Raw genomic sequence first — 19600 nt, forward strand, 5'->3', positions numbered from 1 at the left:
CAGATGACCTTAATGTGTGGTGGGGATCATGCAGAAAAAGGCTCTCTAAGATAACTCAGACCTAAGCTGTGTTAATGTGGATGTCAGCCAGTATAAATAAAAAATAAAAATATAATAGAAATCATGTTGTCTGTTGTTCATCACTCTATTTTGCTCTTGGAACTTGCAAACTAGAAGCATGTTCAAGTCAAAGTTAATAATTTTAAAGTCTCATTGATTACAGTGGGGTAGTTGAATACATTCTTAAATCACTCCTGTCTGAAACAATGAGATTTCAAATTGCTCAACATTAACTGGATTGTGTGCTAGTTGTTTTATACTTGTTTTGTACATGTTTTATTATCTTCCTGAAGCTGAATTAAGTGCTGTGTAATACAGAGAAACCTCGTTATCCACAGATTCATTATTTGCGGATTCGTGTATCTGCGCTTGGATAAAAGATACCCAACCTCGGCATATGCAACCCCTCCCCTCCAAGAAACCCATGTTGACCTTGCATATCCGTGTGTTGGAGGTGGTTGGAAATGACTGCAGAGCTCATTTCCAGCCACCATTTTGTTTCTTGGGGCCACAGAATGGCTCCTGCTTAAAAAACAAAACAAAAAATCTGGTGTTTTCCAGTCAATTTTCAGACATTCTGGGGACACAGCGTGATATGGAGGGGAGCCACAAAGCATAGTAAGGAACTTCCCCCGCATCTGCCCCAGTTTGGCAAAAAATTGGCATTTTCCCACATTTTCCCAGTGACTGGGAATCTAATCCTCAATTCCCTGTTGAAATAATGTCTCTGTATCCACGGTACAACCATAGAACAGAACCCCCATGAATATTGAGGTCCTCCTGTACTCTGAATAACTTTTCTGCCCTTTTAAAGGGAGGTAAACTATATTTTTCCTTCTCTAGGTATTTGGATCTACACAGGTTTTCTATGAATTTATGTATATGATAGCTTGTAGTTATGAGATTGCCCAGCTAGCTCCTTCAGAAGCCTTCGATTATTGCCTTCAAGTCATAGTGACATGATTCATTCAGACCAGGTATTCTTGGAATAGCCCTTTATTCAAATGAGTTGTGACCATTTCTCATCCTTGGCCAGGATACAGCTGATCCCATCAGGCTGCTGCACTGTTCACATGCATAGGGTAGAAGTTCCATACCCCTCATAGGATGCCATTCATGATGTAAGCTTGAGGTGCTTTCCAAGGAGTGTGGGAGCTGCTGCTGGAAGGGGAAACTGAGAATCCCTGTGTGCAAATGAAACACCATCTGTGGTTGTTTGGATCCAGCCTCCTTTTTTGGTCAGTGGGCCAGTTCAGACAATACCAGCCCTGTGGATGTGATGAGGAAGGGGGACATACCAATAGTGCACCCATCAGGATGTCCTCTGAAGATGTCTTGACATACTCCTGGCATGTCCCTTTATCACATGGGGGATGCTGTTCATCCAAATGGCCTCTTTACATGCATTCCAGACACTTCAGATGAACACCTGCCCCATGTAATAAAAGGATGTTCTGGGGGAGCACCCACAGAGGACATCCTGACAGGGACACTTTTGGTGCGTGGGTGGGGATGGTATCATCTGAACCAGTGTAGTGTTAACTACTTCAATAGAACGTTCAATTTATGTACAAACTGAAGCAAGTAGTTCAACCTTTCTGTTTCCTTTGCCTTCAGAGTGTAATAGTTAATCCAGTGAACTGCTTGCCTGGCTTTTTAGCCTAACATATTTTTTAAAAATTATTTATTTGATTTATATACCACCCTGCCAAAAATGGCTCAGAGAAGTTTAAAAAAACCCCAAACAATTAAAACCTACTAACAAATAAAATCAAACTAAATCAATTAAACAATTAAAATCATTTAAAATCAACATTAAAAATTTAAAACCATAGATCTAATTAAAAGCTTGGGTGAATAAATTTGTCTTCAGTGTCTTTTTAAAAGTTGCCAGAGATGAGGAGGTCCTTATTTCAACAGGGAGCGCATTCCAAAGTCCAGGGGCAGCAATGGAGAAGGCCCGTTCCCGAAAAGCCGCCAAATGGGTTGGTAGAAGCTTCAAGCGAACCTCTCTAGATGATCTTAACAGGTGGTGGGGCTCATGGCGAAGAAGACGTTCTCTTAAATATCCAGGGCTTAAGCTGTTTAGGTCTTTGTAGGTAATAACCAATCACCTTAAGTGGTGCAGCGGGGAAATGTTTGACTAACAAGCAGACGGCTGCCAGTTCTAATCCCCTCTGGTACTATATTGGGCAGCAGCAATATAGGAAGATGCTGAAAGGCATCGTCTCATACTGCACAGGAGGAGGCAATGGTAACCCCCTCCTGTATTCTACCAAAGAAAACGACAGGGATCTGTGGGTGCCATGAGTCCAAATCTACCTGACGGCACACTTTACCTTTACCTTTAGGTAATAACCAGCACCTTGTATTTTGCCCAAAAACGTATCGGCAGCCTGTGTATTTATTACATCTTATTTGTTTTAGTATTTTTCATTAGTTGCAGATTGATTTGTGGCTTGCTTTGCTGACCTTTTCTAGATATATTTGTTCATTTTAATTATATACTCAGAAATGTGGTCCTGGCTGTTGATAAAAGTTGGCCAGGTTATCTTTATGTGACAGCAGGAATGGAGCATTGCCAAATTATTGTGACTATCATTAATTATTCTCCACATCAGCGACTGGTGAAGTTATTCCAATTCCTGTATCTAATACAGAAGTGTATTATCACTAATTTATTTATAAAACCACAAATAAAAGATATTTTAATGTTAATCTATTGTATACACATACAAAATGTATTTTCAGGATAATATAGCTGCAGATCGTAGATAGCAATCACTCCTTTTAGTATTGAAAATCTTATCTTCTTACCCACGATGCTTTGCAGATATACATTTTTTTTTTTTTGCCAGTTGAAGTTTTTTACAATTGGCTTGTCTCAGAGCACAACACGATTCGGTATTTGTTGATGCTGCAACTTAGCAATTTAGCAATTTAGGGCACGAACGCACTGCAGGAATGGTATAGTCTACCATATTACCTTATTTTTGCTGGTAGTTTATATCACTGCAGCAGGCTTGCAGATGTTTTGTGTGGGGATGGGATGGGTTGGTTTTTTTTGCTGACACTAGGTGTTTTCTGAAAATACAGCAGTGCAGCTAAATAAATTTGCAAGTGAAAAGGATTTATTTTAGGTAATGTATGTTGCCACTTTCAAAGGTGTAGTAGAATGTGGGGGAGGTTGGGTAATAAAAGTTGGTAGCATTTTCATTTTCATGTGAGGGTCTGTGTGACTGCTGTCTTGAATCAAACATGGCAGAAACAGTTTGCCACTAGTCAGATATATCACTCTCTAGTGCACGGCTGCACAACTACAGCCCTGCAGCTGTTTTTGGACCCTGAAGCTCCCATAATCCCCAGCCACAGTGGCCAATAGTCCCGGATTATGGGAGTTATAGGCCAACATCTGCTGGAAGGCTGTGTAGCCCTGCCCTTGTGGATCTTTGAGCCCATGTACAGATGAGCAAAATATGTTGGGGCAAGCATCTCATCCTAGGGTAGCTTGGTCATCGGTAGTGTTTGTTGCGTGACAAAGACAGATATGGGATTAAATAGTAATGTAAGTGAGTCTTGCTCTTGATTGTCAAACATTTATGTATGATAGGACAGAATTATTGTTGCCATAGGGATAATTTGCTTGTTGGCCTTGAACAAACCACAAATATATGAAGCTGTCTTATATTGAATTAGACCCTTCACTCTTGCAGCCTTTATGGTCTACTCCAGTTGTCAGTGCTGCTGGAGTATTGACCCCAGGAGCATTGACTCTTACACCGTCTGTCCTATTGACCACTAGGGGTATAGGGAATAGAGATGGTCTTCCTCTTTGTCCCCCTCCCCCTCCCCTCTGGTTTCTGATTGGTAGATTGATGTGTCTACCCCTACTCTTCCTACCGGCTTGTTGTATTTTTACCTTCCTTGTCCTGCTCGTGCACTATGAAGACATAAAGCTCAGGGACACAGGCTTTCTATCCAAGTATGTAACTTCCTTAATAAACTTTTTACAAGTATTTGGACCTTAAAGGTCTGTCTCAAGATATTCTTAATGGGCTTGGTTCTTCTTACACATGCTTGCTCTGATAGAACTGGGATCACTGAAAACTCCTCCCTACAAGAAGTGCCTCTTTTGGGATCAAGTGCCTCTTCTTGTCAGAGGTCTTTTCCAGCCCTGCTTCTTCAAATCCTTCAACTGGAAATGACAGGAAAGAGATTGGAAGCTTCTGCATGCAAAGCATTGCTACATGGCTGAGCAATGTCTTCTTATCATCGCCCTCACCATTCTTCTATAAAAGGATTATAACATGATAATTGAACAGAATCAGTGAAGGAAATTCCTTGTCCACACAATTGTACCTAGATACATTTCCAAAAGGTGTCTTTCTGGAAATTGTACACCCCCTGCCCCCCGCCAAGTGTGTGTGTGTGTGTGTAATATTTCACCAAGATGCAAATGTAGGAAACATAGGAAACTGCCATATACTGAGTCAGACCATTGGTCTATCTAGCTCAGTATTGCCTTCACAGACTGGCAGCGGCTTCTCCAGGGTTGCAGGCAGGAATCTCTCTCAGCCCTATCTTGGAGAAGCCAGGGAGGGAACCTGAAACCTTCTGCTCTTCCCAGAGCGGCTTCATCCCCTGAGGGGAATATCTTGCAGTGCTCACACATCAAGTCTCCCATTCAGATGCAGCCAGGGCAGACCCTGCTTAGCTATGGGGACAAGTCATGCTTGCTACCACGAGACCACAGAAACCACACGTGGAGGCAGCTCCATGGCCACATACAAGTCCCCTTGCCCTCTGTGATACCTGTCTAGTGATACTTATTGCAGCATATTAGGATCCAGGTAATATGGGAAAACAGAGAAGTAATGACAGAAAAGGAGGGGGGCAGGGAGTTGAGGAAAACAACAGCAACATGATATGCTGTCCGTATATGCTGTAGTGCAGACAGAATAGCATCTGTGGTAAGAGAACTTTGGGGTGATGAGAGGGCAGCTGTAGTTGGAGGTGGCAGCGGTGTGGCACCTCTGAATTATCTGGACCAGGCCCAGTGCTCCAGTGCAGCCCTCTCCTGGCCTCTGTGCCTGGCCTTCTGGAGCGCCAGGCCCAGTCCAGAAAATTTGGAGGAGCTGTGCCACTGCTGCCGTGCTGCTGAACCTCCACCTCCACCTCCAGATGCCCTCTTGCTGCCCCTGTTGCTGTTTTTTCAAAGGTAGGCAGGGCTCCCCCCCAATTTTGTAAAGGGGAATCCTCACTGGATTCCCCCAGATACCCTGACGGATTGCCAAACTGATTCATTAGAATTGAGGCTGGTTTGGCTCAAACGCAGACTGCCACCACTTTTGGGGAGTCTGGTTCAAGTTCAAACCAGTCCACATACAACCGGTTCTGCACACCCCTAGTACAAATTTAAGTTTGCAGAGGATCTAGAGTTGCACTGCAGAGTATCTATACTACATACAGTATTCTACAGGTGAAACTCGGAAAATTAGAATATCGTGCAAAAGTCCATTAATTTCAGTAATGCAAATTAAAAGGTGAAACTGATATATGAGACAGACGCATTACATGCAAAGCAAGATAAGCAAAGCCTTAATTTGTTATAATTGTGATGATCATGGCGTACAGCTCATGAAAACCCCAAATCCACAATCTCAGAAAATTAGAATATTACATGGAACCAAGAAGACAAGGATTGAAGAATAGAACAATATCGGACCTCTGAAAAGTATACAGTGTACTGTGCTTGATTGGCCAGCAAACTCGCCTGACCTGACCCCATAGAGAATCTATGGGGCATTGCCAAGAGAAGGATGAGAGACATGAGACCAAACAATGCAGAATTGCTGAAGGCCGCTAATGAAGCATCCTGGTCTTCCATAACACCTCATCAGTGCCACAGGCTGATAGCATCCATGCCACGCCGCATTGAGGCAGTAATTGCTGCAAAAGGGGCCCAAACCAAGTACTGAATACATATGCATGCTTATACTTTTCAGAGGTCCGATATTGTTCTATTCTTCAATCCTTGTCTTCTTGGTTCCATGTAATATTCTAATTTTCTGAGATTGTAGATTTGGGGTTTTCATGAGCTGTACGCCATGATCATCACAATTATAACAAATTAAGGCTTGACTTATCTCGCTTTGCATGTAATGCATCTGTCTCATATATCAGTTTCACCTTTTAATTTGCATTACTGAAATTAATGGACTTTTGCACGATATTCTAATTTTCCGAGTTTCACCTGTATGTCTCCCCCCACCCCCCGGGGACTACTTATTGTTAGCCCTTGACAGAAGTGGATTACTATATCCAGCAGTGATTTGGCTTTGTAGAATTGCCTCTTTGGGGGCAGAGCATGCATTCTGTATTGTTTGTTTCTGCCCACTTGCTAAGTCAAAGAGAACAGAAGGTCCATGACATCTGCTTACTTCAGCATGCACCAGAATTCAAGGAGATCCCACAGGGCATACAAGCGTATGTGGCACTTTTTTACAGTACCTCTGATATACTGGGTTGCTAAATATAACATGGACAATGATTTTGGTTGATCTTTGTTCAAACCAAACAAAAATCAGTTTTAACAAATGTAATACAAAAATGGTTCAGAAACATAATTTCTGATATAAAGCGAGTGCAGCCATTTTGCTGTTTCTTTCATGATTCCTTTGTATCTGTGCATATATGTATGTGTGTGTACACATATGTATGAGTAGTTCCTTTGTTTTAATCTTCCTTTCTCATTTTTATCCCTGCTTTCATTTCTTGCTTGCCTGCATGTAATTGTGCACATAATTATGGCTGGCAAGATAAACACCTACAGCTGCTCTGCTGAGGAACCTAGCCAAGATTGACTCTATTCCTGTGCCGTAGTGTTTGCCAGGTCTTTGAAGCTTGGTTGTCAGCATCCATTCCCTTTGTGTAGCTGCTACTAAACCCAAACTTCTACTTAATATGTTGACATACTATGACTGATAGGGAGTATTGGGAGTTTTGTCAAGCACAGCAGTTTTCAGCAGTCCTGCCTTTGTAGTTGATGTAAACAATAGCAGTAGTTTTAGGGCATATATTCGACTATCACAGGGCATATAGTCAACTTGTCTTGCATTTTTTTCAGCATGTTTAAACAGAATGACAAACGTCACATTTTCCAATACAGTTTAGCCCTACCATATATGAACCTTTCTCATTTATATCTTCTTTAATGGATTATTCAGCAGTTAAAATCTAATTGAAACGCAGTGAAGCATGGATTTCCGAAATATGCCTTTACTAGAGCCTGATCAACTTTTCCCAGCACAATCCTCAGCATGCTCACTCAGAAGTAAATCCTACTGAGTAAATTTGGGCATGCTTTTCAGTAAGTGTGTATAGACTGCAGCCTTAATTATGGAACTTTCACCTGGATAACACTTTCAACAAAGGGTAAATGTAAGTCAATAATTAATAAAGGATTAATGGGGAAGCAGCATTATTAAACAGATGGATGAATATTGTCATAGCCTAAAAGCAACCATGCCTGTTATATATTATACTTAATCACACAGTAAATGGAAAAGAAACACCAAGATGATTTGGCAGATGAGCAGACTAAACCGAATAGTGCAAGCAGGTGAAAGTGAATAGTTATAGCTCTTGGGACTTTCAAATTCAGTATGGGATTTGCCAGGGTGTCCTCCTCACCTTGTTTGCATATGTTTTTTGGTTTGTGTCATTTCAGCAGAAAAAATGCCAGTGTATTGTACCAAGGATCACATATTCTTTTTGTCAGCCAGTATGTACATGGCGAACTGCTTGTGAGCTGTCTGTTTCTGGTATCAGTTGTTTCTATATACTTTTAGCTATGTTTGAAATGCTGATGAAAGGGCGAGGAACTGTATTTTGCCTGAGTCTGTCTCCACACGTGTCCCCTAACTAACCAACCAACCAACCAACCTTCCCATTCCCACCCTTTGGGCCAGTCAGGGTCCTCACATTGAGAAAATATGTTGTATTATTTAAAGATGATATATTTGGATGATTCTCAGTACACATGTATTCTTTTTCAGGTACTGAGCAACAGCAGCTAAATGTTGCCCCCTCTTCAGAGTCTTTTACCAACTGGAGAGCTATATTATCACCAACATGGCCTTCTAGAGAACTTGAGTCTTCCTCAGTGGGCGACATTTCAATGAGGCAAGCCCTGGAGAATGCAAATCTGCTTCAGATAATAAAAAGTACATTAGCGGGGACACGGACCAGAACTATGGATCAAACTAGGTTTTTGCCAAGTTTGTATCAAGGCAGTGGCAACAGTGCATCCCAGGAGCCTCCTGAGGTATCAGCTGAATCGCCAATGAGGTCTCAAGATGCGGATGAATTGGCTATTGTATCAGGTTTGCCCCAAATCCATGTGTTCTCCAGTGCATTGTCCACATCGCCATCAGTGACACGTTCAGCTACTACTGTGTCATCTCAGATAATGCCATATACAACATCTTCCATTTCAAAAGAAATCACATCAGGATCAGACATATTCTCAACATCTCCATCACCACCACCTTTGCCATTAGCAACAGAATCACCTCATGTCATTATTGTTTCTAAGTTGACTGAGCCACCTATCAAAGTGCCTTCATTCACAGATACAGAACATTCATTCAACATAAACACAGCAAAGTTTTATTTTAATAAAAGTGCAAAAACCCCACGAAGTACAATAATTGCTGGAAATTCTAGCACAACAGAGTACACATTATCTAGAAAGGGTGGCAAAGAATTCTCAGTTGCCACCTCTTTGAGTAATAACTTTGGATTGATGAGAGGACATCCTATAATACCAGCAGAAAGGCACACACACCCAGGGAGTAGGAAACTTAATTCTCCTGCTTTGCATGCAATAATACCCAATCAGACCTCTATTTTTTTATCTACTAAAGGAGTACCATTGAATGTTAGTAAAAAAAATGCCTTCCCTGGATTAATTAAAAAAGCATCTTCTGTAGCAGCACTTACCAGTCAACCACGCAATGCAATGATACCATACAGAGAGACTAATGACTATGCAACAGTGTCATCCCCAGTTCTTACCAGCAAGACAGCAATTCCTTGGATTTCTACATCAACTCTTCATATCTCAAGTATTCCATCTGTACTAGTAAAGATCTTAACCAGTTTACCTACTGCATCACTGTCTGAATCCACCAAAGAGATACCTTTATTATCAACTTCTGAAAGCCCGACAATACTTTCTCATTTGATGAAAAATGTGTCGTCTTCAACATTGCCAACTCTAGTTATTTCAGAGGCAATGAACGTAAATAATGCAATAACCCAAGTACCAGCACCTGAAAGCCCACCAGTCTCCTATTCAACAGATAAAGCCACTTCCTTGATAGTGAGGATAAATAGGGCTTCTATTGCAGCAACACATACTACTGATTCAGCACCAAATGATAAAGTCATCTCAGAGATTCATTTGACAGATTCTCATGTCACAAAGGGCACTTCTGATATAGCTTCTGAAACTAGTGCAACTGCACCTCCCACAGCTTCTGAAGCTCCACTGTGGTCTCATAATTATTCCTTGGTGAGATCATTGCAACGTCGGTCTTTTGCCAAAGATACTACAGCCAAAATGTTCCCAAATACAGATACTAATACTGTTCTTCCTTATCAGTCACCCGGGACACAAACTACAAACTCTGGTCTAGAAATGTCTGTTGGCAAGGAAACACCATGGAGAACAATGCTTGAGAGAATTTTGTCAGTAGAAGGCACCAGCACTACTGCATTTTCAGTATCTTTGCCAACTTCCATTGGAGGTCCCATGAAATCTTACTCTGCTGCTACATCTATATCTTCTCCTAGTTATTCAAGAAATGTACAGCTATCAACTTCTATCATGCAAAACCCACCTGTTAGGTTAACAGAAGAAGAGGGGGGAAATGCAAAGATACTAACTACTGTAACACCACAGACAGAACATTTATTACATCCATCCTTAAATAAATCTGATGCGAAACTTGATGTACTTCTGCATATGACTGAGGCATCCTCCCAGTCTAATATTGTGCCTTTGGGCATATATGCATTACCATCATTTACTCCAGCATTAGAACCTTTGGGAAGCCCAGCACCATCTTCCCTAGAAGTTTCTAATGCTACTTCTAAAAGCACTCCAGATACATCAAACACAGGAAGGAATTTCCAACCCACAGCTTCAACCTCTGAATGGAACACTGGAGGCTGGCAGTTTTCACCTGGTATTAGTGTATCTTCAGGAAAGAGAACCAGCCAGATATTCCAAAATGCAAAGGATCATGCAAAGTCTATAGCTTTAAAAACAGTGTCTTCAGAGGTTCCAGACCTGCAGCAGCAAACAAATTATGCAAATAAACATATGCCTTCTAGCTCTGAAACATCATCTATAGCATCTGTCCATAATATTTCAACTTCATCTTTCACTACAACAAAGTCAAATAGATTTACAGATTTCAACACACACTCATTTGCTATGGAAAAGACTTTTGATAAGTATTCTTCCCTTCCTCAGAGCCAAAGGACCCTCTCAAAGAGCACAGAAGTAGTATCACTGCAATCAAAAAAGGGTATAAATACCCCTGGAAATGTACTGGAGTATTTTACCATGGGGAATAGTTTCACTTCAAACTCTGGAAAAAAAACCCATCCTACACCTAAGGAACTCACAGCTGCTAATGCAGGAATATCTCCTAGCATGGATGCATTTTTCCTACATTTCTCAATGTATTCTCATTCACAGCCCTCTGCTTCTTATGCCAGCTCCCAAACTATGCTGAAGCCTCAAGCTACTAATTCCGTGGACCTTTTTGTATCCTACACAACATCATCTCCGCCGGCTTCTCAGTTCATTGCTAAATTAACTGGTTTAGCAAATGATAAAATTAGTTCTTTTAGCAGGACAACAGCAAGAGTTGCTCCCATCCCAGGTCACGAAATGCTAAACTCAACTTCAGTATTAAATCTCACTGAAGAATACATGACTTTAGGAAAACCGACACAGTTCACTAATCACCCCTTTTCAGAAACAAATAATCACTTGAGTAAACACCCATCAGCATTTAGTACAGGAGGGTGGCACACAGAAGGTACAAGGGGCATCTCAGATACAACTAAAGTGCCTGTTGAAGCCACTCGGGTCACTCCATTGCAAACACATACCACCAGTGCTTTGCAGTCAGCCATCATAACCTCTGTCCATGCATCACCAACACAACTAACTTCTCCTTTGTTGCCAACAACCAACTTTACTCATTCTGTCATTACAGTGTTACCGCCTGTGTCTCCTGGTGTAATACCATCTGTAGCAACTTCAGAAGCAACCCCAGTTACAGGAAAATCAGCTCCAACATCACCTATGCTGACTTCATCTTTGTTCTCACTGAGCACTGAAAATTCGCCATCTGTGATGGCATTAAGCACGCTAATATCAACACTAGCAAAAAATAACACTGCCACAAAAATGGCACCAACTGTAAGCCCAGTAGTGACACATGCAGTCTTTCCAGTTGTATCTAGAGACAAGTCTACAACACCTGTGCATACCACTAGTTCATTTCCCCTCACAAAAACTAGCACAGTTTCAGCTCCCACAACACAGGCATCACCACCAACTGAAACAACAGTACTTGACACCAAGAAATCCACAAGCTCAGACATCACTAAAACATCAACTGCATACCCACTGACAATTACAGCAGCTTTGACATCTATTACAGCATCAGCGAAAACAACTAGACTTCTTCCTACACCTGCCGAAAACACTTCTGCTGCTGCTGCTACTACTACTGCACCAGTGTCAACTGCAGCTTTTGCTAATGTGACAACTGCTCTTCCTTTGGAATGCCAGCTCTCCAGAAACCTTCTCATCAAGACAGGTATGATTATATAGAGTTGTTTCATGTGAGTCTAAGCACAACATTTGGTGTGAAGTTTTGCTTTTGATAATGACAATACAGTATAATTTCAGATAGATTTTTCAGATTTAGCTTAATAAAGAGTTATTATTATTATTATTTATTAATTCAATTTCCATACCGCCCTTCCAAAAATGGCTCAGGGTGGTTTACACAGAGAAACAACAAACAAACAAGATGAACACTGTCCCCAAAGGGCTCACATTCTAAAAAGAAATAAGATAAACACCAGCAACGGTCACTGGAGGTACTGTGCTGGGGGTGGATAGGGCCAGTTACTCTCCCCCTGCTAAATAAAGAGAATCACCACAGTAAAAGGTGCCTCTTTGCCCAGTTAGCAGGGGTCAAAGAATGCAAAGTAAATGGCAACTAATCTGAATAATAGATTGCTAGTATTTGCAATTTTGATGACTGTTGGTAGTCATAGTTTTTCGATTATGCAGTACAAATTATATGGTAAGTCCATACAGCCCATTTCTTTTAACTGTGTTAATTGTGAAGTAACTTCCATTGATTCAATAGAAATTCCATTGCAGCCTTAGCCATTTCCCATCACTTCATATTGTCGTGCATGACATTTCCCTAAATACACTGTAATAGTAATTTTGACTGCGACATTTCCCCAAATATACTGTAATAGTAGTTAAATAATTTTCTGTACTAACCAAGCCCTTGAACAGATTTGTTGTACCATCCCATATATTTAATATCACTCATTTTCAGATTGTTTTGGTATTGGAATTCCTTGACATTCTTCAGCATTGCTATATAATGCAAGACATTGAATATAATGGGCCTTGTTTAGGGACAGTTCCTTGAAGGCCATTAGGGCTCAGCTGTTTGACAGCTGCTGAAGACCCACTGCTGATATCTAAGGCCACCTCTGTGCCCATAACTTTCATCTGGTGGTGGCAGAGTCTCCGACAATACCAATACCAGTACCAATACCAATACCAATACCAATACAATACCGCTTTTCAACAAAAAGTTCCCCAAGTGGTTTACATAGATACAAAAGAATAAAATGGTTCCCTGTCCTCAAAGGGCTCACAATCTAAAAATTCTCTCCAGGTCCACCCAGGTGGCCCATGGAGGGCAGTTTGCCAAGAGCCTTCTGAAACCTCAAGCCAGCCCTATTGCCTTGACAGTTTCCATGCTGTGAAAAAGTAGTACGGATGCCTGGGTATATGAAATATTAAAGGTCCTTTACAGTTTGTACTTGTAATGAATTTGGGGAGAGGGAAAGGAGGAAAGTACAGGGCTAGACAAAATAACATGTCAGTATCTGTAACCTTGTAGTAGACAAAGCATTCAAATTTCTGCTAGCCATGTGGCCAGTTTCTACACACATGAGTCTTGGATGTTTCTGTGATTGTTAAATTTATTCTATCTATCTATCTATCTATCTATCTATCTATCTATCTATCATGTTTTTATACCACCTGATATGTACATCTCTAGTTGGTATACAAAATTTAAAACAATTATTTAAAATTCAACAAAGATTAAAATACATGAGACACAATAAAAACAATAGCATAAAACAGTTATTAAAACAAATTATTAAAATTATTAAAATTAATTCTAATTAAAAGCCTGCAAGTCTTGAGGGTCTTCCTGAAAACAAAACAGAGAAGGAGATGCACTATTTCAGCAGGGAGCATATTCCAAAGCCCTGGGGCAGTCACAGAGAAAGCCCAGTCCTGAGTTACCACCAACGAGCTGGTGGCAACCATAACTGGACCTCTCCAGAAGATTGCAACAGGTGGCAGGGTTTATGACACTTTCTTAAATAGCCTGAACCCAAGCCACCTAATGGTGCAGCAAGGAAATAACTTGCCTAGGGAGTAAGAGGTTGCTGGTTTGAATTCCCACTGGTATGTTTCCCAAACTACGGGATACACCTGTATTGGGGAGCAGTGATATAGGAAGATGCTAAAAGGCATCATCTTGCACTGCATGGGAAATGGCAATGGTAAACCCCTCCTGTAGTCTACCAAAGATAACAACATGGCTCTGTGGCCACCAGGAGTCCACACCAATTTGATGGCACAACTTTACTTTAAGCCATTAAAGGTCCAGTAAATGACAGTGAAGATACCACTATGTATAGCAGCTTGTTTCATTAGGAAGACAAAGTATTGGATTTGGAGAGAAATATTTGTGTATGGTGCCTGCTGTGTAGGTTTTTTAAAAAGGATAAGTTGCTTTATAACATTTCAGCAGATTACTTTTCATTTGAAATTTTAAAATTACGTTTTTATAAGCATATGCCATCAACAGAGTTTTGTATCTTCTTCCCCTCCACCAATTAGCAGTACAGTTTTAATGGATTTTTTTTAATGTTGCACATTAAATGCATGATGCATACCAAAATGTTTTTCTTTGAAGAACAGAGTTGTTGATTTGCTAATTGCTTATGAAAATGTGCTTTACACATTATTGTAGGCTAGTATCTCTGAATCACTAGTGTCGCTAAAACATACTGAATGCTAAAGCACTTCCTTACTCTATCACCAGATAATCTTTCACTGAAAAAAAGGGCATGCTTATGACTTAGTGTACCTGTGTAGGTCTTAAAACTAGCAACTAAATAACCTTTGGTTCCCAACAATAGCCTTTTGCCTACTTAAACATTTCAGTACTGAAATGTTTAAGTAGGGGTGTGCACAAACTCAATTTTGCAGTTCAGGTTGAATTCAAATCAAACTGTTGGTCCGTGAACTGGTTCAATTGAACTGCCTGGGTGGTCAGGTCCATTCAACTGAACCAGTTTGGTGATTCGAAGGGCTATGCTTGTAAAGGGGAATCCGATGAGGATTCCCCTTTACAAGCAAAGGGGTGGGGAATCCTTGAAAAGTCGTCTAAAGGGTGGCCATGATGAGAGGGCACCTCTAAAAGTAGACTAAGGTTTTTACTGGCCTGGCAGTGGCAGCCACCTGCCTGCATGGTGGTGGCATGGTCCTGGCCTTCACGGATGCACCTGTGTGGAGGCCGGAATTGCTCTGCTACTGGGTGGGCGAATTGCTGGAGGTAGTGCCTCACACTTTGGCTGCACTGGATGGGTGGGTGGGGGGCGGGAGTATCCACCATGGATCAGGCTCAGTTCAATTGTGGAACGGACCACCTCTGGTCTGGTTTGTGATTGAACCATTGAAGCAGCCCGCTTCGAGGTGAACTGGTTCATGATCAAATGGTTTGTGCACATCCCTAGCTGAGTGTAAGTTCACTTGCAGAATGTAGCTTCCCCCTACAGTAGTATGTGAATAGTGACTATGACCTTGAAAAGCAGTGTTAAGCAAATGTGATGGAGGATGCTTTTAAATGAATTCATAACTTTGTATTCTAGTTTTGCTTCTGAACACTAGGAAACTCCTGCTGAGTGACTCCCTAAAGCAGAATGTCACAAAAGGTCTCACCCAGGCATTGCAACAAGCTTTCAACCAAAACGTCAATGCTCAAGTAAGCAAACCTAGTTTGAGTTTTATAATCAAATTAAGATCACAAGCTGAGAAAACAATAATGATTTTTTTGGTACTGCATGTGAAATGTACTGAATCACTGGAAAGCTTTAACTCATAAACAAGAAAGAGAACTGCCCTTTTTAAAATGATATGTTTCTGTTGTACTTCACACTAATAGAATCCCAATATTTATAGCACAGATTCCATACAACCATGAATAAGTCAAAGGACTTTTCACCCTTACTACTTTGGGAGCTCGGGATGATTAATACAACTGTTTATGGGTAGAAGTTGTGTTGTATTGTGATTTGCCTGTTTGTGTTACCAGCTGCTAAGATATAATTAATGGGAGCCTTCCAAATAAATTTAAATATTGATCACTGGGTTCTACAGTCAGGTATACAAATCTTGCTGTTTCACGTAAAATGTAAAATGTAAAATGAAGGTGATCAACCTCATTGCAAAAAGCCTTTCTGCGTGCATGAACATTTTCTTGAGAGTTTCACGCCCCCCTAAATAACATATTTGCATTATGGGGAGAGAAGCAAAAATCGCTCCCCTGTCCACTTCCATGCCCACTCAGCTGTGCAAGAAGCCTTCACAGCTGGGACGCTGAAGGCTCCCTGCAAACATGCAGCCATTCTTCTGCCTACCTACTGCCCTGCAGCATGTAGACCACTGAGTTCAGTGGGACTTGCTTCTGCATAAGCATATATAGGAATCCAGCTTCAATGTGTTATTTTTTAATTATTATTTGAATTCTAAAACTGACATGCTTAAATGGAAATATTTTCAAACTATCATCCCAACTGAATGTTTGAAAGGACGGGATCCTCTGTTTTTGGTTTGTTCTCCCTAGGGTCTATATCTTCCATGTATATATCTGTATGATTATGGTTTTGGTTTTGGATTATGGCTTGGTTTCTTGGAGTGCCAATGGGATGCCTTGTTGCGTAAAAGCCTGAATCTGTACATGGAGTTATGAGAGCACATAGTTTTTCTATCTGTCATTTGCAATCAGGTTCATGTCACTTGGAATATAATATTTCTATACTACTACCCTGAACAAGAAAGATAAATGACTTTGATATCAATGTTCATGCTAACATTAAATTTATATTTCTCAGGCTGCCCCACCCCCCACCCCAGCATACCAGTTGCCTGTGGAATGTATATTTACTTGATTTGTGGACAGTCCAAGGCAGACACTTTTCACTTGCTCAGATTAAAAAATCTTTGTCTTTTGAAGCAATGATGTTCTGTCATTTCTGGGACATTTCTCTGCTACCTCGTAGAAAATGTCTAGTGGCAGCAAGCCTTTGGGAGATCGGAAATTAGGAAATTAGAAACATTTTTATACCAAGCTTAATTTTTCTACATCTTAGTACAGATCAGATGCTCTAGGAAGTCCAGTAAGAGTTATCACTTGTAAACTTCCTCTAGCTTCCTAACATGTTGGTTTCTGCAAAGCTTAAAATCTCCGCTGGGAGAAAACAACTTTGGCAACTAATTAACCAGTGCCAGCACCAGGGAGCATCCAAGCTTGGCACTGGTTAGGAGCCCAGCACCATCATAAGGCTCATAGCCCTGCCCTGAGACCTCCCCAGTAACTATACCACATATGGGTTCCATTTTTTGGATGCAGTCTGGCCTGTGTTTGACTGGAAAAGAACTTAAAGGAGGCCATGTTCTATATTCTTGGATAAAGAGTAAGCTTTTGTTGACAAGTGTGATTTCAGGACTTTAGTATGAGCTTAAACAGGGGAGGAAGTGTTGTAAGATTGCAGGGCTTAGTATGATTGTATTCAAAATAAATAAAACAAATAAAAGGAAATAAACCAAATAATGCATAGTGTGGAGAAAAGCTGTGGCCGTTCATATTCCCATTTGTTATGAAGTTTGGCCATGGGCCATTTATTTATTTAGTTATTTATTTAACATCTTTCTATACTGCCCAAATTCACGTCTCTGGGCGGTTTACAACAGAAATGTTAAAACATTGGTTAAAGCAGAATAAATGACAGAAAAGTTAAAACATTAATTAAAACAAAATAAATGATTTTTTAAAAAAGTTTTCCCCCAAGCAGAGACTGTTGGCTCCAAGCATGCTCTCCCTGCCCTACTCCTGTCCCATTTTTGGTCAATGGGGTTACGGAGGAGGTGGAGGGACCCACGTCCTCATTCTCATTCGTGCACACACATTTGGGCAGGTAGCAAAGGATGTCGTGTGTGTGTAGCTGTGATGGAGGGCTGGCTTTCCCTCTCACATCTTAAACTCCCCCCCCACCAGTGAATTTGTGCAAGATCACCTGCGGGCAGGGGGGGGCAGCATGCTGTTTCTTCTGTCAGCTTTGTGCAAGCTGTGAAATTCTGTTGCCATATGTCATGTGCAAGTCCACCAAGAAAAGTTTTTTTTTAAAGGACTGGTTAAAAAAGGCTGGGATGTCCCTCCCTCCCTCCCTCCCTCCTCGTCCTCGTCCTCCTCCTGGACTGGTTTTAGGATGTGATGCTGCTGTTTCTGGATCTTGCTTTAGTCCCATAGCTGCTTTCCCTCTCTGGTGCTCCCCCACCCTCCGGCCACCAAATGGTTATGGATTTAAGAAGATCTGCCCAGATCTCTCACTGTCTCTAGCACCCTTTCCCCTCACCCTGATCATTTTATGCTGCAATAGATTTTTTTTTTAAAATGGAAATGAGCACCATCCTTCTCAGATGTATGTATTTTTCTATGCATAGCATAGCATAGGGGAAGTGTGTGTGTGGGGCGGGGGGGGGAGAGAAGCCCTCCCCCATCAGTGGTTTCTCCAAGTTTTTTGCAATAGTTTGCATCTCTTCTGATCCAAGGCGGCAGTGGGGTGTTTTCTACCACCACTATCCCATTTTCTCTTCTTGCACACAGCAAATTGATGCAGCTTCTTGGGTTCAGTCACAGCATTGGTTCATTGATGGAGGTAGGCTCATGGGTCCCCTACCATCTAAACTGGGACAAGCATGCCTTCACACATAGCTCTCTCTGCAACCCCATTGGCTAAAATGGGGCAGGAGGAGGGCAGGGATACTTCGCTCTATCTGCAGGGACCCCTCCACATGGCTCTGTGGAAAACCCAGAGTAGCCCAGTAAAACACGAGGAAAATTGGATATTATTTTCCTACTAATCCGTAAACCTGAAACATCAAGATTAAACCTGAATACAGGCTGTGGCTATGCAAACGTCCCCTTGCTGTTCCTGTGTGTAAGTCAGGGCTGCTCAACTTAGGCCCCTCAGTCTTTTTGGACTACAACTCCCACAATCCCCAGCCACAATAGCCAGAAACCAGGGATTGTGAGGGTTGTAGGCCAACATCTGCTGGAGGCTGAAGTTGAGCAGGCCTGGTGTAAGTCATTGTCAATCCCCCGCTTGTCCGAATGCACACCAAGCCTATACTCAGCGAAGCAAGTGTAAGTTGCCATCTGGAAAGAACTACATTTTAGTTTTAGGGGTATGCATGGACTGATTTTTGTGGTTTGGTTTGAATTCAGACTGAATTAGAACCGAACTACTTGTCTGCAAACTGGTTTGTTAGACTCGACCATCTGTTTCATTCCCAAGCAAAGAGGGATCCTGGCTTGAAAATGCTTCTAAAGGGCGGCTGAGGGTGGAGGGGCAGCAATGAGAGGGCACCTTTAAAAGTAGATGTAAGGTGCGTACCCATCTTCAAAACCCCAGTGCTCTTCCCAGTAACCTGAACAAGTGGTGCAGTTCCAGAACTAACTTGGCCTCCATGGATGTATGGAGGTCATTTGCATGACCTCTATGGATGCACGGAGACCATTTGTGTGGTCAAGTTCGCAGAGGCTAGTTCAGTTCCAGGACTGCGCCTTGGCATGCGGGCAGCCTGTTGTGGGACCACCGGGCTTTTAAGGACTAGTAAGCACCTTACATCTACTTTTAAAGGTGCCCTCTCACGACCACCCCCAGCCGACCTTTAGAAACATTGTCAAGCCCAGATTACCCTTTGCTTGTAAAGGGGAATCTTCACCGGATTCCCCTTTACAAGCATAGCCCCATGAACTGCCTAACTGCGGCGAACTGGTCCACCATGGACTGGGCTCGGTTCGGTTCAATAGCACACCAGCCCGCCTTGCCAGGA

At 41.7% G+C, this 19600-nt stretch overlaps 1 protein-coding gene across 5 annotated transcripts in view; it reads left to right on the forward strand.

Moving 5' to 3' along the window:
- KIAA1549L (KIAA1549 like) overlaps positions 1-19600 on the forward strand; it is a 278328-nt gene that overhangs the window by 136738 nt on the left and 121990 nt on the right. For 3 of the 5 annotated variants that reach the window (XM_053306233.1, XM_053306238.1, XM_053306245.1), the window contains exons 2-3: positions 8118-11966; positions 15355-15467. In XM_053306233.1, coding sequence (XP_053162208.1) covers positions 8118-11966; positions 15355-15467 — 3962 coding nt within the window. The remainder of the gene's footprint in view (positions 1-8117; positions 11967-15354; positions 15468-19600) is intronic. The other 2 variants (XM_053306252.1, XM_053306261.1) reach the window with 1 other exon arrangement.

This window comes from Hemicordylus capensis, chromosome 1 (genome assembly GCF_027244095.1).
Source record: "Hemicordylus capensis ecotype Gifberg chromosome 1, rHemCap1.1.pri, whole genome shotgun sequence".
Classification (NCBI taxonomy): Eukaryota; Metazoa; Chordata; class Lepidosauria; order Squamata; family Cordylidae; genus Hemicordylus; species Hemicordylus capensis.